The following is a 22,739-nucleotide window of genomic DNA, read 5'->3' as shown; positions in this document are numbered from 1 at the left end:
TATCCTTTTGAACAATTGTATATCATTGAGTTTATTGACTCAAACCTTACAGAAAGTATCAATAACCTAAAATATATTGTGTCAAACTCAACAAATGTTTGGCTGAATGAATAATGTGTCAAGATACCAATTCACAAATTTGAGCCATACTAATTTGCAATGGCTGGTGAAAAGACTTTACCCTCATTGCTCATTTGCACTCTGAGGAGTGCATTTCTTGATGAGTATTATTCTGGCACTTTTACCTGTGATTACATGGAGTCACATGAATGGACCTCAGAATAATGGGATTCTACATTTAAGACAGAGATGAGGAGTCATTTCTTCTCACAGAGGATAGTAGAATTCTTAATTCCAGGCTGGGTCATTAAGGCTGGGTCATTAAGGATATTCAATGCTGAGAAGGACAGATTTCTAATCAGTAAGGAAATCAAGGGTTCGAGGGAAAAAGGCAGGAAAGTGGAGTTGAGGTTTATCAGATCATGATCTCGTTGCGTGGTGGAGACGTGATAGGCCGAGTGGTACACTTCTGCTTCTATGCCTTATGATATTCTATTTGATTATTAATTTCCAATATATTTCAGTCTTATCAAAAGCCAAACTGGAAACATGCTGTGAAGGGAGTTTCACAGTTTCTGAATCAGCGCTCAGATATAGACCTTTTTACACTTGCCTCAGTACACGATGTGTAAAAGTTTGCATAATGTTTTGCAAAACTGAATCACCTGCTCCAATGATAGGCATATAAGCTCATTACTACAACAATTTACAATCTGCTTACAAAATTAAATCTCCAGCCACTTTCACGATGTGTGAAGCAAGAAATATTTGGTTGTATAGGAGTTTCTTAAGAGAGTGAGGTCAAGAGTTTTGGGAAGCGAGTTTCATGGCTGCAGGTTGAAGGAATGGCGACTAATGGTGGAGCAAGGAGAATGGGTGCACAAGAGGCTAGAGTTGGAGGAGAATGTAATTACAAAGCAGGTTCCAGAGGTTAGAGAGGTGAGCCCATGAGCTGATGTGAATTTTGATTATCAGACTGCTGGGAATGGTTATCTTCACTTGTCCCAAGCTGTAGATGATTGGGGGTCAGAGATTTGCTTCCAATACCAGTGCCCACCACCACAGCCAACCCTCTGACACCCACTCAAAGAACAAAGAACAATACAGCGCAGGAACAGGCCCTTCAACCTTCCAAGCCTGCACTGACACGTTTTGCCCTTGCACATTAAAACCGTCTTCACTCCATATTCCCTTCCTATTCATGTGTTTGTCCAGGTGCTTCGTGAATGCTGCTATTGTGTCTGCTTCCACCACCTCCTCCAGCAGCAGGTTCCAGGCACTCACCACCCTTTTTGTGAAAACTTGCCTCGCACATCACTTTTAAACCTCCCCCTGCACCTTGAACTTGTGTCCCCTCGTAATTGGTCTCATCACCCTGGGAAAAAGCCTCATACTTTCCACTCCATCCATGCCATTCACAATTTTATAAACTTCTATCGGGTGGCACTTCAACCTCCTGCGTTCCAGTGAAAACAAACCCAGTTTATCCAACCTTTCTTCATTGCTAAAATCCCTCATACCAGCCAACATCCTGGTAAACCTTTTCTGTACCCTCTCCAAAGCATTCAAATCCTTCTAATAGCGTGGTGACCAGAACTGTAGACAATATTCCAAGTGTGGCCTAACTAAAGTTCTATAAAGCTGCAGAATAACCTGTCTATCCTTGTACTCAATGCTCCTTCCAATGAAGGCAAGCATGCTATAGGCCCTTTTATATCCCTTATCTACCTGCACTGCCACCTTCAGTGATCTGTGGACCTTCACACCCAGACCCCTCGGCATATCAATACTCCTAAGGGTTCTGCCATTTCCTCTATAATTTCCACCTGTACTTGACCTTCCAAAATGCATCACCTCACATCTGTCAAGATTAAATTCCATCTGCATTTTTCTGCCCATGCCTCCAACTGGTCTGTATCCTGCTGTATCCTCTGAAAATCCTCCTCACTATCTAATCTGCACTAATCTTTGTATTATCCACAAACTTATTAATTAGACCAATTACGATTTCCTCCAAATCATTTATGTAGATCATGAACAGCAGAGGTCCCAGCACCGATCCCTGTGGAACACCATTAGTCACAGCCCTCCATTCCAAAAAGCATCCTTCTACCACTACCCTCTGACTAAGCCAGTTCTGTATCCTTGTTGCCAGCTCATCCCTGATACCAAGTACCTTCACCTTTTGTACTAGTCTGCCATGAGTGACCTTGTCAGAGGCTTTCTTGAAGTCCATATAGACAACATCAACCACTTTTCCCTCATCAATTATCTTCATTACCTCCTCAAAAAACTCCATCAGGTTAGTGAGGCACAACGTTCCCCACAGAAAACTGTGTTGTCTATTGCTAATAAGTCCATTTGCTTCTAAATGGTAAAGATATTGTCCCTAAGAATCCTTTCCCCAGTAATTCCCAACCACTGCCATGAGACTCAAAGGCCTGTAATTTTCGGGATTATCCCTGCTACCCTGCTACAACAATGTGACAACATTGGCTTTTCTCCAGTCCTCTGGGACCTCACCTGTGGCCGGAGAGGAGACAAAGATGTCTGTTAATGCTCCAGCAATTTATTCTCTTGCCTCCCTCAATCTTCTGGGATAGATCCCATCAGGACCCAGGGACTTACCTACCTTAATACTTCATAAGATGCACAACACCTCTTCCTTTCTAATAGCAACTTGGCTTAGAAACTCAACATTCCCTTCCCTGAGGTCATCATCCACCAATTCCTTCTCTTTGGTGAATACCAACATGAAGTATTCATTTAAGACCTCACCTACCTCTTTTGGCTCCACACTCAAATTACCTCCTTTGTCCTTGAGTGGGCCAACCCTTTCCTTGGTTACCCTCTTGCTTTTTATATACATATAAAAAGCCTTGGGATTCTCCTTAATCCTGTTTGCTAATGACTTTTCATTAACCCTTTTAGCCTTTCTAGTTATTTGTTTAAATTCTTTCATACCTCTCTTTTATACTTCAAGGGTTTTGTCAGTTCCCTTCCTCCTAGACCTTAAGTATTTGTCATTTCTCTTTTTGACCAAGATCAGAACAGCCCTGGTCATCCAAGATTCAAGTAATGTGCCATACCCATCCTTCATTTGCACAGGAATTTGCCACTCCTGAGTTCTTACCACTTGCTGTTTGAAATACTCCCACATGTGGGAGTATTTATGGGCGGCACGGTGGCACAGTGGTTAGCACTGCTGCCTCACAGCGCCAGAGACCCGGGTTCAGTTCCTGCCTCAGGCGACTGACTGTGTGGAGTTTGCATGTTCTCCCCGTGTCTACGTGGGTTTCCTCCGGGTGCTCCGGTTTCCTCCCACAGTCCAAAGATGTGCAGGTCAGGTGAATTGGCTATGCTAAATTTCCCGTAGTGTTAGGTAAGGGGTAAATGTAGGGGTATGGGTGGGTTGCGCTTCGGCGGGTGGGTGTGGACTTGATGGGCCGAAGGGCTTGTTTCTACACTGTAAAGTAATCTAATCTAATCTAGTCTGATGTGGATTTACCCTCAAACAGCTGCCTCCAATCAAAACTCTCCAGTTCCTATTTAATATTGTTGTAGTTCACCTTCCCCTAATTTAACACCTTCGCCCGAGGACTGCTGTTACCCTTATCCATGAGTATCTTAAAACTCACGGTCTCTCCTCACCCCGTCTCGCTACTGGAATGCCCATTGCCGTAGGATTCCCAGGTTTCTGCAAATAAGATCTGGTGGGCTTTTCTGTTCCCAATGATGGGTCGAGGAAGACCCCCAACGTGCCCCCCCACCCCACCACACTTAGATAACACAGGAACGGAGAGAGACATTGGAAGAGGCAGAGAACTGGAGCAGTGACACAGGCTGAGGGGGAGAGAGAGAGACAGAGACAGAGACAGAGACATAGTCACCCTGATATTAATAGAAACAGAGCGGGAGCACACATTTACTGACAGGCTTTCATCAAGATGCAGATAGAACTTCTGAGGTGCTCTGCAATGTAATTAAACTCTGCCAACCTCCTCCCACACCATCCCTCTCCTATATCGCCTCCTGTCCCACTCCATCCCCCTCCCATACCATCCCACTCCATCCCTCCACACCTTCTCCCTCCCATACCATCACCTTCCTGCACCTTCCACCCCCCAACAGCATCTCCCTCCAACTCCATTGCCTTCCTACACCTTCCCCCTCCGATACAATCACCCTATTACACCAATCCCCTCTGAGCCTGGGGATGTTGTGATAGTGTTTAACAAATGAGCAGATGTTGTAAATTCTGCAATTTTCAAGTGGAATTGGTCTGAAATACACTTTTACAAATGATATGAATAAAGTCTATTTTGGGGAAAAAATCAAAGATACACTGTGATGTGACAGTCATCAAATGTGAGGGGTGTGCTGGAAGATTGAAATTAATGCAACATCCGAGCAGAGAGCTCTACCACCTTACCAGCCGGCATATCCTTTTTGATAAACACTGTTTAAAGAAACCATGTCTGTAGAATACAGAACATAGAACAATATAGCATAAGGACAGGCCCTTCAGCCCACAATGTATGTGTCAACCACAATGGCATCCTAAACTAACCCATCTGACTGCATATGGTCTGTATCCCTCTATTCCATGCTTCTGTCTAAGTGCCTCTTAAAAAGTGCCACCATATCTGGTTCTAACACTTCTCCTGGCAGCATGTTCCACGCACCAACCATCCTCTGTGTAAAAACATGCCTCACATATCTCCTTTATACTTTCCCCTCCAACCTTAAACCCATGCCCCCAAGTATTTGATATTTCCAACCTTGCTTTATATTTATTTGTGGGACATGGGCATCTCTGGCTGGGCCAGTATTTATTGCCCATCCCTAGTTGCCCCTTGAGAAGGTAGAGGTGAGCTGCCTTCTTGAACCGCTGCAGTCCACCTGCTGTGGGTTGACCCACAATGCTGTTGGGGAGGGACGTCAGGATTTTGATCCAGTGACAGTAAAGTGATGGCAATATATTTCCAAATCAGAATGGTGAGAGGCTTGGAGGGGAACTCGCAGGGTGTGGTGCTCCCATGTATCTGCTGCCCCTTGTCCTTCAAGATGGAAGTGGCTGTGGGTTTGGAAGGTGCTGTCTGAGGATATTTTGTGAGGTTTTACAGAAAATCTTGTAAATGATAAATACTGCTGCTACTCAGCATCGGTGATGGAGGGAGTGGTTGCTTGTGAATGTGGTGCCAATCAAGTGGGCTGCTTTGTCCTAGATGGTGTCAAGATTCACGAGTGATGTTGGAGCTGCCCCCTTCAGGATAAGTGGGGAGTATTTTATCACATGCCTGACCTTTGCCTTGTAGTTGGTGGACAGGCTTTGGAGAGGCAGGAGTTGAGTTACTCGCCGCAGTGTTCCTAGCCTCTGACCTGTTCTTGTAGCTACTGTATTGATATGGCGAATCTGATTGAGTTTCTGCTCAATGGTAATCCCAAGGATGTTGATAGTGGTAGAGTCAGTGATGGTAGCACCATTGAATATCAAGGGCCAGTGGTTAGATTGTCTCTTAACGGTGATTGTCATCACCTGGCATTTGTGTGGCACGAATGTTACTAGCCACTTGTCAGCCCAAGCCTGGATGTTATTCACATCTTGTTGCATTTGAACATGGACTGCTTCAGTATCTGAGGGGTCCCAAATGGTGCTGACCATTGTGCTGTACCTGGGATAAGGACTCTGACTATCGCCACAGGCCATGTCTCTCATAATTTTATATCCTTCTATCAGGACACCCTCAGCCTCCAATGTTCTTGTGAAAACAATCCACATTTGTCAACCTCTCCTTATTGCTACGACACTGCAATCCAGGCAACATCCTGATAAAACCCCTTTTACATCCTCTCCAAAGCCTCCACATCCCTCTGATAGCGTGGAGACCAGAACTGGGGTTGATACTCCAAATGAAGTCTAACTAATGTCTAATACAACTGCACCTTTTACACTCAGTGCGCTGACTGATGAATGCAAGTATGCTGTACATCCTATTTACCAGCTTATCAACTTGTATTGCCACTTTCAGAGAGCAATGGACTTGCATTCCAAAATCCCTCTGCATATCAATGTTCCTCAGGCTCCTCCTGCCACTTACTGTGAAGTCTGGCTTCAGCTAGGGGGAAGAATATAAAAGGCCATACTAAAGTAACAAGTCCAATTTCAACCTAATCTTGACTGTAATGGACAGAAAAAGACAAGGTAGATCGAGATAAACTATTTCCACTGGTTGGAGATTCTACAACTAGGAGCATAGTCTGAGAATTAGGGCCAGACCTTTCAGGAGAGATATTAGGAAGCACATCTACATACAAAGGGTGGGAGAGGTTTGGAACTCTCTTTCACAAACAGCAGTGGATGCTGGACCAGCTGTTAATGTTAAATCTGAGATAGATACATTTTTTTGGGAAAAAGTGAGGACTGCAGATGGTGGAGATCAGAGATAAAAAGTGTGCTGCTGGAAAAGCACAGCAGATCAGGCAGCATCGGAGGAGCAGGAGAGTCAACGTTTCGGGCATAAGCCCTTCATCAGGAATGTCATTCTGATCGTCAAATTCCTAATGAAGGAATCGATGATCTTATGCTCGAAACATCGACTCTCCTGCTCCTTGGATGCTGCCTGATTGCCTGTGTTTTTTTGCAGCACCACACTTTTTGACATATACATTTTTGTTGAGAAAAGGTACTAGGGGAAATGGGCCAAAGGCAGGTGGATGGAGTTAAGCCACATTGCCGTACGGCAGAAAAAGCTCTAGGGGTTGAAGGGCATACACCTGATCCTCTATTCCTATCAATTAGAAATGAACGCTGGACCCAAATGCACCCTGATCCCACCTGATAAGGTAGTATGGCCACAATCCAAAAGAGAGACACATGTATATGAAGCTTGAGGGACAGCACTCCACATCAGACTTGAATTAAGGCAGGAAGTAGATCTCCATGACCTTCTGCAGCTGGAAACTGAAACTGGATTGGGCTAAAACTGGATCTAGAGCAGGTAGCTTTTTTGGGCAAGACAGGAGATGTGTAGAGAAGGCAGTAGGGATCTGAAAATGCCTGCAAGCACACAGGATTCTGGCAGGAATGGAGCATTATAAATGGGATTTTTTTTTCATATCAGGATGACATATTTTGCATTTGACTGGAGACGGATTGCACTTGCCAAAGGCCATTCTCTGCCATTTACCCCCTGGATCCCAGTTACAAAAAAAAGAAACTTGCAAAAAACAAAGTGACTTTCTTTAGATATTGATCGAAGGGAAATATACTTTGTAAGCAATAATCTTATGTCCAGCATTTATCAGGTTCACTACTCTTGCTGTGTGGGTGTATAGCAACAAAAGGTTTTGGTTAAAAAATCAATTTCTATTTCTAAATGATGCTAGCCATTACAAATACAGTGTAAAACACTGGATCAGAAAACAATCATGGCCAAACTATGGATTTGTCACTCCATAGATGTGAAAAACAGCCAGATATCAGAAACATATTTATCCAACACTGCATTACAACAGGGGGAATAGCTACCTCTCTGTCTCTCCTTCATCAGAAACAAACCCTCACTTCAGTCTGTGTTGAATCTTCATTCTCACACTCTTGCCCATGCTCATGCATGCGCTCAATTTCTCTTTCATATCCAACCAACTCAGACTGTTTGTCTTATTTGACCATGCATATTCTTTCTGCATCTCAGGAATTTGGTAAATTTTCCCTGATGAATAAGAGCTTGTGAATAATACTTACTCCAAGTACTATTAAATGCATTCTTTTCCTGAACTGCTAAAATTGATGCTTAATTTATCAAAAACACTTTCCTTCAATTTTACACACCAAGCAAAAATCACTTCAGTAAGAATATTCTCACCTGTAATCTAATGAAAATAATTTGTTTTACTCTCAAATAGGTTACTTTTCTCTCTCAAACCAACACCTTTTTTAATGACCTGTGTTTTCATTATGAATTCAATGATTTGACAGAACCTGCAAATAATTTAATATATCCAATTTAAAAACATTAAAGTTGGTAGGACAGAACTTGCTGAAAAAGGATATCTTTATGAAGCTTTTGCCTTATCAGGACGATTTGTAAGAAATGTTAAAATTAAGAACCTTGATTGGGAGAGGCATTGCCATGGAGAATGAACTGGTTAATGTTGAGTGGCAATTAACTGCCAAGCTGATTAGAGACCACTTGTCAACCAATCAGCGTTCTCCTCACAAGCACCATAAATGTTATTTTCTCTTTACATTTTTTTTTGTGAATAGACCTGATACAATGATAGATGAAAGACTTAGACAAAATTTAATGGTTATATAGTTGTTCAATTATTGTTTGAGAAGTTGCATTGTATAACTGCTTATTTATTAGCATAGAACATAAATTACTCCAAAAATGGCTCCAAATTAAGTTGCGTGAGGTGGAATACAGCCTTATCAATTTCTCAATATTGAGAAATCACAGTTACATCTTTGATTGGCCAATATAATCAAATCTGCCATTAAGTGAAAATTAAGAAAATGAGATTATCAAAATCTAATGATGATTTGGGCTATTGAATGGGAGGTTTGCAAATTAAAGCTCAATATCTTTCCTAAAATGCAAAGGTACTTGTTCGTATACAGGTTAGGCCTCAACTTTGTGAAGGAGAGTTGGTTAGCTCAGGTAATGAGATGCCTTGAATATGGTATAGATACAGAATGATGCTCATCATTCAATACCTTTACTAGTCCTGCCTTTCTCTCCTGGCCCCACACTTGGGTGACCCTCAAACTATAAATAACCAATTGTCTCTCTCTATCTCCCCCCCCCCACCCCATTGGACAGAAGTGCCTCTGGTCCTTGTGATTACAGCAGATCATCAATAGGCCCCAACTGGAGCACCATATTCAATTCTCCGTGCCACATTTTAAATGGAGGAGAGGATGAAGAAGAGAATTATGAAAATCTATAAGGGTGGGGACTTAAGTAATGCAGAGAGACTGGACAAGCTGGTGGTGTTCATTTTCCTTAGTACTCAAAGGCCAGGAGGATATTTGATGGAGATAGTCAAAATCATTAATGGCCTTGATGGATTAAATAAAAACAAACTGTTTGCTAATGACAGAAGGATTGCCAACCTGAGGGCAAGATCTAGATTACTGACAGAAGCAGCAGAGGCAACATGAGAATATTATTTCCCCCACTGCCAGCTGTTAGGATCTCAAATGCATTGCCTGGAAAGTTTATGGAATAAATATTAAATTATAAAAAAGAGAACTGGATGCGGAGAAAGAACAGGGGATGGAATTAATTGGAAAGGTCTTCCAAAGGGCTGGCATAGGTACAATGGACTGAATGGTCTCCTTCTCTACTATATCATATGAAATGAATGTTAACTTCTGGCTGTTTCTTGATTTTAGCGAATATGCAGCCATTTTAAACTAAATTGTGAAGACCAACATTAATGAAGAGTTAAAGATGGTTATCACTTGTTGTGCTAATGCCAATAATTAAGGCTTCTTTCAAGAATCGCACTATTTTTAAACTATCATCATTGATATTGATCAATCCAGTCTCTGAGTGATATTTCTGTATGTATTATGATTGAGATTGGCTAACTTGGAAGTTACTGAGAACCAACCATGCAAACTTTTGCTTTATCTGGTTCATCTACGTAGGCCATCAAGCCTGCCCTCGCATTCAATACAATTGTGGCTAACTGAACGCTTCATGAATTTTGCCATTCCATAATCCAGTAAACTTTTGGTAACCTGAAGGATAAACTTGCTAAATTACTTGATGAGTCATCATCAATGGCAAAATCAAGCTCTGGAACTGATTTTTCTTCCATCTAGCCTTAATGTTTTCCACCTTTACAGCTTGTTTTGGAATTAGTGAAAATGTGCCAACACCAATGCTAGCCCAGATTCAATGCTCCGTCACTAATCTCTCTATTTCCCATTTATTGCAGTCATCAGTTCTTGCATTAGCCACATTGTGTTAAGTAGTATTCCCAGCATCGGAATTTGTTTTCAGTCTAGCAGGTCCTTCTATTGTTTATTTTCCAGATACGTTTCCTCTCACGCCTCTTCATAAAATCTCATCGACATTTCCCTTTAATACTTTATTCCTTGTGTGCTTCCCTACTTTCTCCTCAGTGCATCCAATTGCCTTGACTGTTCCTTGTTGTAGTGAGCTCCTGTTTTAACTACACTCAGGAATTCCTCTGTTTCCTCTTGGAATTTCTAGTGATTTATTCTTCTTACCTCCACAAGGAGAAACATCTGTAGTGAGTGTAAACATTTAAACATTTTTACAGTCTTAAAGATTTCCAGCAGGTCACTGTGTAGTCCTCTAAGTCCAAGTCTGTTCAGTCTTTCCTGACATGTAATTTCTCATTTTCAGTATCACTGAATATTTCTGCAGCTTCTCCAATACCCCAATGTCTGATCTAACTATTTGATAACATGGTGGTAGACAACCTCATGGTTTTTAATTATGCTTCCTGGCATGATTAGTTTTCACTTAAATCATATAAATGCATCATTATAATTCCTTTCATCTTTTCAGTGCTCATTCTGTCTTGTGCTTAGACTAGAATCATAGAATCCCTACAATGTAGAAGCAGGCTGTTCGGCCCATCGAGTCTACACTGACCCTCCAACGAGCATCCCACCCAGACCCACTCCCCTACACTATCCCTGTAACCGTGCGCCTCCCCATAGCCAATCTACCTAACGTGAACATCTTTAGATTGTGGGAGGAAAGGAGAGCACCGGGAGGAAACCCACACGGAGACAGGGAAAATGTGCAAACTCCACACAGACTGTTTTATCTTTCTTCATCCTCCCAACCTGCCATATGAAAACCGATGAAGCTTTCATGCGGCCTCTGATTACAGTACAGGCACAAGCCAGAGGTTCACTTTTGAAAATATTGGCAGGATGTGGGTGGCGATATGCTTAAGGATTTTGTTGGGATGTCTTTGGGCTTCCATTTGGCTGGAGGAACAAGGGGCTGATTTGGAAGTTTGAAGATATTACCCCGTTATGGCCAAGGGATATTGTGGGGTGGATTACAAGTGATTACAGAGTGACCTGATCTCATTTGTAGAGAGAACAAACTTATAGAAACAGAGTTCAATGCAAACAAATGTGAAATCTTAGGCTGAAAAATTTGGTTTGGAAGTCATTCATTCTAGATTCTACCCCCAATTTTTGTTTTGTTCCTTGTTCCAAAACTATCACATTTTAGTTTGATTCATCATCCCTATTTTGTCAGTTACCCACTCCTATCTTCCTCATTTTACCTCTCTCTCTGTGTCCTGTGCCTGTGGCCTCTGTAAATTGTGTCAGTTCTGACAAAGGATCATCAACATGTAACACTTTCCCTCTCCACTGATGCTGCTTGGTATAAGCATTTCTAACATCTCTCAATCAGATTTCCAGCATCTGCAGTGCTTTCATAGGAAGATTCATAGCACTTTTGGTTCAGATATTAGCTATTGCAGAAGCTAACCTTTGAACCCTAAGCTTGACACCAGCCAGTTTCAACTTGTTAATCTCTCGTTTCTTCGCTTCACACACGCCCCCCATCCCACCCCAAAGTATGAGCTGTATTGTGCACCTTGACCTTTCACTGAGGTTTCTCAATGCGGAAAATAGGGACCTAAGGTTTCAGGGCAATCCATCTTAATGGTTAATCACTCACCCATGCTTGCAATGATGCTGTGGACGGGTAGTCTGGAAGCACCACCAAAGATGCCTTCGGAACTTAGGCCCTTCCTCTTTTGCTTCTCTTCCTCTTTGAAGATGAACGCTGAGTTTTCTTCTTTGGTGATGTTAATGTAGAAGCAGGTGTCTGAGCTCACCATAATGTACCGGGGCCCAGGATTCAGCAAAATACTCTTGTTGTCTTCTCGCTTCGCACCTATCAGGCAGACACCGTACCTGAAGAGCAGGAGGAAACAGAGGAAGTGCTTAATTATCTTCTGGATATTATTACATTGTTTGCTCCATTTAAATAACTCACAAATTCCCTTATAATAAAGATTCTCCATCAACATAACCTAAAACCTTGCTAATCTCAGAAATACACTGCATCACCTTTTCTTTTAATTCACTCGTGGGATGAGGGTTTTGCTGACAAGGCCAACATTTATTGCACGCCTAGTTCCCCTGAGAAAATGGTAATGAGCCATCCTCGTGAACTGTTGCAGTTCAAGTGCTGTGGGTTGACCCACAATGCCCTGAGGGAGGCAATTCCAGGTTTTTGACCCAGCAACAGCAAAGGAGTAGAGTTCTATTTCCAAGTCAGGATGGTAAGTGACTTGGAGGGGAACTTGAAGGTGATGATGATCCCATGTGTTTACTGATTTTGTCCTTCTAGATGGAAGTGTTCATGGGTATGGAAGGTGCTGTCTGAGGGTCTTTGGTGAAATTGTTGCAGTGCATCTTGGAGATAGTACACACTGCTGCTACTGAGTGTTGGTGGTGGAGGGAGTGGAGATAGTTCCAATCAAGCTGGTTACATTATCGATAGAATCCCTACAGTGTGGAAACAGGCCATTCAGCACATCAAGTTCACACAAACTGTCCAAAGAACATCCCACCCAGACCCATCCCCCTAACCCTGCATTCCCCATAGCTAACCCACACATCTCTGGACACTATGGGTAATTTAGCATGGCCAATCCACCTAACCTGCACATCTTTGGACTGTGGGAGGAAACTCATGCAGATACAAAGAGAATGTAAAAACTCCACACAGACAGTTGCCCGAGGTTGGAATCGAACCCGGGTCCCTGGTCTAGTTAGGCAGCAGTGCTAACCACTGAGCCACCATCTCATCCTGAAAGGTGTTAAGCTTTGAGTGTTGTTGGAGCTGCACCCATCTAGGCAAGTGGGGGGTATTCCATCACACTCCTGACTTGTGCCTTGTAGATGGTGGACATGCTTTGGTGAGCCAGGATGAGAGTTACATGCTGCAGGAATCCTAGCCTCTGACTTGCTCTTGCAGCCACTGTGTTTATACATCTGGCCTATTCTGTTTCTGGTCAACAGTAACCCCCAGGATTTTGATACTGGGGGATTCAGTGATGGTAACACTACGGAATATCAAGAGGTAATAGTGAGATTGTTTCTTTTTGGAGATGGTCATTGCCTGGCATTTGTATGGCATGAATTTTACATGACACTTTCAGCCCATCCCTGGATATTGTTCAATTTTTTTTGCTGCATTTAAACATGGAATGCTTCAGTTCTTGAGGAGTTGCAAAAGGTGCTGAACATTGTGGAATCATCAGCGAACATCCCCAATTCTGATCTTATAATAAACAATATGACTTACATTTTTAAGTGTCTTTAAGGTGCTTCATGGGGTTTTTCATAAACAATATACAACATATACCGTATAAGGAAAGATTGATTCAGATGACCAATAGTTCAGTTAAAGAGGTACAATTTACAGAGGCTGGAGGACAAGGCAGTGGTGGTAAGGATACTAATTTAAAAAATGGGAGTGAATCTGCTCAAACTGGACATTTAGAGCCAGCAGATTTTGATCCCAGTTTAAAAAGAAAATTATTTTCAGGATGTGGCCATGATTTATCGCCCAAGTTTAGCTGCGTTGTGAAGGTGTTATCTTTCTTGTTGAACCACTGTAGGCGTCTGGTACAACTTAGTGACTCTTGGAATCATTTCAGAAAGGTCACTAAGAGCCAACACCATTGGCTTGGGACTGGGGTCACATGTAGGCCAGACCAGGTAAAGATGGCAGATTGCTCTCCCTAAAGGGATGTAAATATGATAGTTGAACATTTGGGTCTGGAATATATTAAGGATGTCATTGGCTGACTCTTTGGACAGAAATAATGTGTAAGGGTATGGGAAGAAAGCAGGAGATTGGCAATTGGTAATAAGGCTCATTTGAAGAGCTACTACAGATACAGTGGGCAGAATGGCCTCCTTCAGCACCATTAATACTTTTATGATCCTATGAGCTCATGGTTAACAAAGGCAAAGAACTGCAGATGCTAGAAATCTAAAATTGAAACACTTTCAATGTCAATCTTACAGATAGCAACTTTTAAAAAAAATTCCAGCTTACTTTTTTGTAAATACAAACTGAATTCAAAATGCCACAGTGGGATTTGAACTCATGTTTTGTGGATTACCAGTCCAGCCACAAAGTCATTACACAATCACTGCGTGGAATAAGCTGCACTCAAGGTCACTGGCACTGAAAGTTTAATGTCAAAAATACAGAGTCCCACTCAGTGCCCCATGAGGAATTGTTAATCAAAATAACTTACTTCTTGTGGGCATGGAAGGACGCATAGGTGAAACTTTTCCCTTCGTATTCTCCGAAGAACTTGCTGTCACCGAGTTTGATGTGATAAACCTCATTCCCTGAGCATCGCCCATACATCCTTTGCCATTGTTCGGGGGATTGTTGTCCTTCCCTGTAACCATGGAGATGCAAACCTGCTATTAGTTTAAATTCCTCGCAGGGCAAGGGGGACAGCTCATGGGGGCTGGTGAGGTCTAAGCAAACAGACCAAGGTGAAAGTCAAGGACTGTTGTGTTAACTGTTCAGCAACCTCCATTCTCTGGGAGCAGAAATATTTAAGATCAGTTCTTGGGAGCTCTCAATAATCCTGCTTCACTGCACAAGTTAAATCACATTTTGGGATGCTGAACCGTATTCAGCAGATTTTTATGTTCTGTCTTCATTGCTGCATGGACTGAAAGATGCGAGCTGAACCAAGTTTGAAAAGCTAATTCATCTCGAGGCTACGTATTAAGGAATCAATTACAAATACAACAGTTGTGCACTTCAAACTAACAAAAATCTCTACTGTGAGCAGTTCTTTTAAAATGCTGCTGCATCTGTCTTTTTAAATAAATGAACTCGAAAGTAGCGAAGAACATTCCAGTTGGCCAGTGATGTAAAAAAAACTGCAATCTCCCAAGGATTATTATGTTGTGAATGTCACACCACGCAGATTTCCCCATATGCCAAACTCTTGGTTTGTGACTTGCCATCACAGGATGCAACTGATTGAATTTTAAGGGACATTTTTCCTTGTAACAGATGTGTGCTCCTGGCAGAGAGCATCAGGAAACGATGGTGGGAGATCAAAACTACATTGTAACTCCACCACAACAACTGCAAGCTCATACAGTTAACTTTTATGGGCTATTCCATTAGTGCAAGCTGATCTCTACCAAGCTTTCCATAGGAAAATAATCACTTTCTGCAGTTGTGTACAGCTGGTTATTACAGAAGATTGTCATTCCCAACCATTGGATTCTTGCAGAAGCTTTGAAGTAGCAAGTTTAAATAAATGCTTCATTGCAAGCCAGACTATATAAGTTAACCTCTTCTCAAAAACAAAACTCCAAATGCCTTCTTGCGAAAAGGAAGGTAGCAATATCATGACACACCTCAAATAAAAATGTACCATTTTCTCTCGTAGACCTCTTTCTAGCAGTTAGGAGTGGCTCAGTGATTGACATTCTCATCTCAAAAGCTCCAGGTTCAAATCCTACTCCAGGACTTCAAAAATGAAGGCAAGCAACACTCACTCCAGTGCAATACTGGGGAAGTGCTACACTGTCAGAGGTGCTTATTGTTTGGCTGAGATGTCCATCTCCCCTCTCAGGTGAATATGGGCAACTCTTTCGGACCACTTTAGGAAAAGACAAGGGATTTCTCAGTGGTTGGATTGGCTCCCTTACCGCACAGCACCCAGCACGTGATCTTGTCTTTCTTCTTAAAAACATGTTTTATTTGAGGAGGGCAGGTGGCAAGGTCAGTTTTGTTACCCATCTCTTCATGACCCTACTCAGGTAGCCGGTAGGCTATTTCAGATGGCATTACAGAGTCAACCACAATGCTGTGAGTCTGGAAGCCACGTGTAGGCCAATCCAGGTAAAGATAGCAGATTTTCTTCTAGGTAGAACATTGGAACAAGGATGTTGCTGGGGCTGGAGGGTTTGAATTATAAGGAGAGGCTAGATAGGCTGGGACTTTTTTCCCCTGGAGTATAAGAGGTTGAGGGGTGACCTTACAGAGGTTCATAAAATTATGACGGTCGTAGATAAGGTGAATAGCAAAAGTCTTTTCTCTAGGATTGGGGAGTTCAAAATTATAGGGCATAATGATAAACTGAAAGATCAAAGGGACCTGAGGGGCAACCTTTTCACAGGGTGGTTCATCGGTGGAATGAACTGCCAGAGGAAGTGGTAGAAACTAATATAATTGCAACATTTAAAAGACATTTGGACGGATACATGGATAAGAGAGGTATCAAGGGATATGGGTCAAATGGGACTAGTTTAGCTTGAGAAACTTGGTCAGCATGGAAGAGTTGGACCAATGGATCTGATTTCGTTCCATATGCCTCTATGACTGACACAATATGGTTTTCGTAAATCAAACAGGTTTTTAAAACAATAATTGACAGTGGACACATTGTTGCCATTTGACCAATTTTTAATTCCAGATTTTGTTGGACACAAATTTCACCAACTACCATGGTGGGACCTGAACCCAGGTTCCTACACATTAACGTGAATGTCTGGATCACAGTTTCCCCATTACATTGCAGATTAATGTCTGAATTCTATCAACATGTTTTTTAACGTGAATGCAGTTGACAACACGATAATGACCAGATAATAGATTAGATTAGATTAGATTAGATTAGATTACTTACAGTGTGGATCCACACAGTCAGTCACCTGAGGCGGGAATTGAACCCGGGTCTCTGGCGCTGTGAGGCAACAGTGCTAACCCCTGTGCCACCGCGCTGCCCATAATCTTTCTTTTCTGATATTGATTGAGGAACAGCCATGATAGCTCCTCCCACCCATCCTCAAACAGTCCCATGCATTCAATTCTTTACATCCACGAGAACAGGTGGATGGCACCTTACTTTACGACTTGGTCTGAAAGCCAACACCTCCCTCAGCACTGCACTGGAGTGCCAGCCTTGGTTTTATGTGCTGAAATGCTGGAATCATTCTTCAACACAGAACGGTGAGGGTCACATTGAGAGGGCTATCGACTGAATCACATCAGCACTGTACAGTCTGTGGAAGCTTGCTCTGGGTGAATTGGCGCTCCCTACATTGTAACAGTGGTGACACTTCTAAAGTACTTCAAGTAGTGCCCAAGGTCATTTTTGTTTTATTCATTCACGGGGTGAGGACATTGCTGGCCAGGCCAGCATTTATTGCCCATCCCAGAGAGTAGTCAAGAGTCAAGCACATTGCACATTAATGTGGAAACAAGGTTAAAGCACTTTTCACAATGCTCCAGACCGAGCGAATCCTTGAGAAGGAGAATAGAAGCTTTAAAAAAATTGACTTACTGTCCCCTGGAGGTATGAACCAATAGAGTGATGAGCGTGGAGGTGGAGGGACAGATGCAGTTCAAGGCTAACATGGCATATTTGAACTCCTCTTCACACACCACGTGATCTACAAGGAAACAACAGGTTTTAAAATTACAAACCGACAGGAAGAAATTTCCAAGGTTCAACTTGGGAAGTTGGATTTGCTTAATAACTTCTGAAATAGTTTCTAAAAAAGGAATTCAAACTTCCTATTAGGAGCTGAGAGGCTGTCCTGTCAAAATTTATATTGAAAAACTATTGCAAAGGTAAAGTCACCATAAATCCAAACAGACTAAAGTTAGCTCTCTCATTAGTGAGAGATGGCTAATGATGAGCTGAACCTCAGAGTCAGCTGAAGGGAGAGTTTGAGAAGGCAGGTTCTTCACAAAACCCAAAAATTGAACCCAGACCGTGAGCATTACTTTGCATTGTAAATCAACCATCCAGACCGCCAACGAGCTAACCGATTCCAGTAAAGCACATTCTCCCCATGTCTGCATGGGTTTCTGCTGGGCGCTCCGATTTCCTCCCACCATCCAGAGATGTGCAGGCTCGGTGGAGTTAGCCACACGAAATTTCCCTGTGATGTGCAAATTAGGCAGATGAGCCATGGTAAATGCAGGGGTCATAGGGCCAGGGGTGGAGGCTTTGGAGGGTCTGTGCAGACTCAATGGGCTGAATGGCCTCTTTCCACACTGTGGGGGTTCTGTGAAAACTGCTGCTGTAACAAATTGCACAAGAAGCGAAACACAGTAAAATTTGGAAATGTCTAAACTGGAGCTCCGAGTTAAGGGATACAAGATGAGCTCCCCACTGCGTATAAGCAATAGTAGGGCACAGTTTCTCCTGTATCATTTTTTACTTGCCATGGTCTGATGCGGCTCATGCCATTCCACTTGCTAGTCTATAATGTCCTTCAGTAGAATGAGATTAGCAACAAACTGCAGCATCAAATGCCTGAAATACAGTCTGATGTGTTAGTGATTTCCATAGTCTGCTTCTCTTCTTAAGTTTTGAGAGGAAACCACTGGGTTAAAAAACACACACAAAATCAAATGTAGCAGAGGCCATGCCAGATGACCACCAGCTTGCTGTGAGCACTTTGGGTCAATTTGAAATCAAGCACAAACTCAGGCATGGGGATGCACGGAAAAGGATACAAAATCTCACCTGCAAACTTGACGTGAAACTTGTTCTCAGGCTTCAGGATCTGAACATAAAGGGGGCAGTTCGGGGCAAAATCCTTCACAGCCCAAGCTCTCAAGATTGTCTGATGATCCTTCAATGTGTAAAACAACTTATTGTTAGTCAGGCACTGAACAGTGAAAATAAACTCTCCAGTGATAAGTCGGTGTCTGGAATCCCATTTTCTGGATGTTTGGAAGGAACATTCATATGTTTTGAAGGAAGGAGAAACCCAAGGAAACCCAAATATATAATTTTTTTTAAAAAGCAGGAAACACCAGCAGTGCTTTGCGCAGAGGCCCACTGTTACCTAGTAGGGTGACGAAATGTCTGAAAATGAACCTTCCAGCTCAGCAAGCAAACCTACACCCAGAACCTCAACCTGAGCTACAAATCTTCTCAAAACTCATTAATAGCATAACATTATTTGTGAAGAAATTGAAACCCCACTGTTTGCAAATTTTATTATGAATGCAACTCTTCCAAAGTTTTTAGATGCGACTGAATCTTGCGACAGTTCCATATCCACCAATCCCAATTGAAAAGTCCTAAATAAATCAAGAATGTAAATGGAGTTCCAAATGTCTGATTAAAATATTGTCAAGCTCATTTCATGCAATAAGACTTCTACTGAAACGAATTACGTCTGTGGCTTGAATTTATTCAATTTACACTTATGTGGCCAATTAACTGTGTACTCTAAGGATCACCTCGATAGAGTTCCTGAGACAGCTGTGAAGATCTACTGCTCTGTTAAGGGTAAGATAGTTACCATGGATGTGGTTTCTTTCCATGTTAGTGGTAAATGGAGATTAGTGTGGCCCATAATGTTTTACGTCCACCTTGCCTTTAGAGAGTTCATTGTGCGCATACAATGTTATGATTCTGCCTGCCAGTTAGTCTGCACACTCAGTTCATTGCTGCAAAGTCTACTGCATAACTTATAATGTGATTTACTGTTTTAATTAAACTAACCCAGGGACTGCATCAATCCTCAAGGAGTGATTGATCATTAGACAATTATTATTAACATGATACGAGACACACCAGTTCAAATGGCACGGTGGCTCAGTGGTTAGCACTATTGCCTCACAGCACTAGGGACCCGGGTTCAATTCCTGCCTTGGGCAACTGTCTGTGTGGAGTTTGCACGTTCTCCCAACGTGGGTTTCCTTTGGGTGCTCCGGTTTCCTCCGACAGTCCAAAGATGTGCAGGTCAGGGGAATTGGCCATGCTAGGTTGCCCATAGTGTTAGGTGCATTAGTCAGGGGTAAATGTAGGGGAATGGGTCTGGGTCGGTGTGGACTTGTTGGGCTGAAGGGCCTGTTTCCACACTGTAGGGAATCTAATCTAATAAAAAAAAGAAAACAAACTGCCCAGATTTCAAAAAAAAAATTGAATTTGGTATTTGCATGCTAGAAAACAAATTAGTGGCAATGAGATCTAAGTGTATAAAAGCAATAATGAGCATTCACATGGTCAGTGCATGTGGCATCCACCCTCATTCCTGATGAAGAGCTCTGGCCCGAAACGTTAATTTTCCTGCTCCTCGGATGATGCCTGACCTGCTGTGCTTTTCCAACACCAGTCTAATCTTGACTCTAATCTTCAGCATCTGCAGTACCAGTTGCACCCACATAAAGCACTAGCCTTGAGTTTCTGACACTTCAGCATTGACCTGGAGTCTTCAGGAATTCCACTTTAATTATCTGGTCACTCTTAGTGTAACAGAAAACTTATAGAGACAAAAGAATCGTGCTTAATTTTGTGCTCTTTGAAATTCTCACATCAATTATTAAGTATCAAAAAGACAAGAAAACTCTACTTGACTGAGCATGGCATTAGAGGTAGGAAGTCCATGATGAAGCCTCCAGAAAGAAATACAAACATATTTTGGCTTTAGTGCCTTTTGGGATGTGGGTATTACTGACAAAGCCAGTATTTGTTGCCCCTGAACTGTATCTGCCTTGCTGGGTCATTTCAGAGGGCATTTAGAAATCATTGAGTCATAGAGATGCTGATCAGAAAACCTAAACTAATCTAGTCCCATTTGCCAGGACTTGGCCCATATCCCTTTAAATTCATGTACCCATCCAGATGCCTTTTAAATGTTGTAATTGTACCAGCCTCCACCACTTCCTCTGGCAGCTCATTCCATACACATACCACCCTTTGCGTGAAAAAGTTGCTCCTTAGGTCCCTTTCCAATCTTTCCCCTCTCACCATAAACCTGTGAAAAAGACCTTGGCCAATTACCCTGTCCATGCCCCTCATAATTTTATAAACCTCTATAAAATCACCCCTCAGCCTCTGATATTCCTGGGAAAATAGCCCCAACCTATTCTGCCACTCCCCATAGTGCAAATCCCCCAACCCTGGCAACATGCTTCTAAATCTTTTCTGAATCTTATCAAATTTTACAACATCCTTCCTGTAGCAGGGAGATCACATTGTTGTGGGACAGGAGTCTCATGTAGGGCAGACCTGGTAAGGATGACTGATTTCCTTCCCTAAAGGACATGGATGAACTAGCTGGGTCATTATAATGATTGATAATAGTTGTCATGGTCACCGTCACTGAGATTAGCTTTCATTCTCATCACATCTAATAGAATGGTAGGATTTGAACTCACATCCCTAGAGCATTAGCCTGGGGCTCTCGATTAAAAGTCTACTCATGTTACCATGATGCAATCTCATCCACAACAAACCTAGTCAATCACTTTTGAGCCTATACGATGTCATACTAGGTTTATGATCATCTGGCCAAAGCCTAGTTGGGACAGATTCCTGGGACTCCCTCCCTAACAGCAGTATGGGTGTACCTCCACTACTTGGATTTCAGTAGTTTAAGATGCTGCATCATTGCTTGGACTTCAGCAGTTTAAGATTGCTGAGTCACTGACCGAGGCAATGGCAGCAGGGGCTGGCAGTAAATCACACCCTTGCCAGTTTCACCCATATCACACGAAGGAATAAAACTAGGAAGGTCTGGTTCAAGATGGGCAGCATGATCAAAATACGGCCTCTTGGCATGATCAAAATACGGCTTCTCGTTTCTACAGGAATCTGAGCTGTAACCCTCCCTGTACCCTCCCGTTTTGGAGTTGTCAAACTGCACGCTGCCCTCGTGTTTATCGTACCGCGGCTGTTCGGTCCACTTCGTTACGGCTACTCAGAATGAAACAGGCTTCTGCATCGTCCATCCTGTCGACAGAGAAGTGCAAACATTAGCTTCCTAATTATTAGGAAAGTCCACAGTAGATTTGTAAAATAATCCCCCCAAGGTCTACCCACTTTGACCGTATTCATTGTACGTTGATGTGTTAACATCTGGTGAAATATTAATATCCGCAATTCTCTTTCCAACACCAGGTCAGAGTCACATTACTATCAAGATTAGTATGCACAATTAATGAGACCAATAAAGAATTAATGGTTCTTCTATACAGTCAGTTGTGCTACAATTCACGATTCTTCAACATGAATTGGCTTTAACATGATTGAAGAATTTAGATTGTTAGTTGTAGAACAGGTACTTTCCTTCCCTGTATTGGCTATAATATGATTTCAGCCCCACTAGTTTAAATGGCAAGGCTATTGCACGATTTTCTTATAATGTACGATTGCATGTGAACGGAACTATTGTGTTACATCAGAACCGATTATACTGACTTCAGGTTGCAAAATGCCTCAGGCCTCAGCTGCCAAGACAGGTAATTGTGTTACGTCTCACAGTTAGAATACATTAGGAGCTGTGCATGTGTCATCATCACTGTATCATAGCATGCGCCCTGAAGGTGGATTGCGTCAGAGAGGCTACGCTGCAGTTTACAAGACACTGGTTTAGACCCCACTTGGAGTAATGTGAGCAGATCTGGACACCATCTTCGGCAGATATGTTGGTCTTTGGAGGGTGTACAATGTAGATTCACAAGAATGATACCTGGAATTCAGGGGTTAAGTTATGAAGAGAGATTATACAAATTAGATCTGTTTTCTCCAGAAGTTAGAGGTTAAAGGGTGATCTGATCAAAGTCTTCAAGATCATAGAATCCCGACAGTCTGGAAGCAGGCCATTCAGCCCATTGAACCTGCACCAGCCCTCC

General features: G+C 42.4%; 1 protein-coding gene across 5 annotated transcripts in view; it reads right to left on the bottom strand.

Moving 5' to 3' along the window:
- The window catches only part of kcnt1b (potassium sodium-activated channel subfamily T member 1b), a 416,882-nt gene that overhangs the window by 84,525 nt on the left and 309,618 nt on the right, over positions 1–22,739 (bottom strand). For all 5 annotated transcript variants that reach the window (XR_006316044.1, XR_006316045.1, XM_043720458.1 and 2 more), the window contains 5 exons: positions 21,774–21,837; positions 18,616–18,724; positions 17,422–17,530; positions 14,356–14,505; positions 11,754–11,992 (listed from right to left, as the gene is read on the bottom strand). Coding sequence is in view for 3 of the 5 variants with exons in the window: in XM_043720458.1 (XP_043576393.1) it covers positions 11,754–11,992; positions 14,356–14,505; positions 17,422–17,530; positions 18,616–18,724; positions 21,774–21,837 (671 nt within the window). In the remaining 2 variants the exon portion in view is untranslated. The remainder of the gene's footprint in view (positions 1–11,753; positions 11,993–14,355; positions 14,506–17,421; positions 17,531–18,615; positions 18,725–21,773; positions 21,838–22,739) is intronic.

This window comes from Chiloscyllium plagiosum, chromosome 30, assembly GCF_004010195.1.
Source record: "Chiloscyllium plagiosum isolate BGI_BamShark_2017 chromosome 30, ASM401019v2, whole genome shotgun sequence".
Taxonomy (NCBI): Eukaryota; Metazoa; Chordata; class Chondrichthyes; order Orectolobiformes; family Hemiscylliidae; genus Chiloscyllium; species Chiloscyllium plagiosum.
This window is presented reverse-complemented; position numbering and strand designations above follow the sequence as displayed.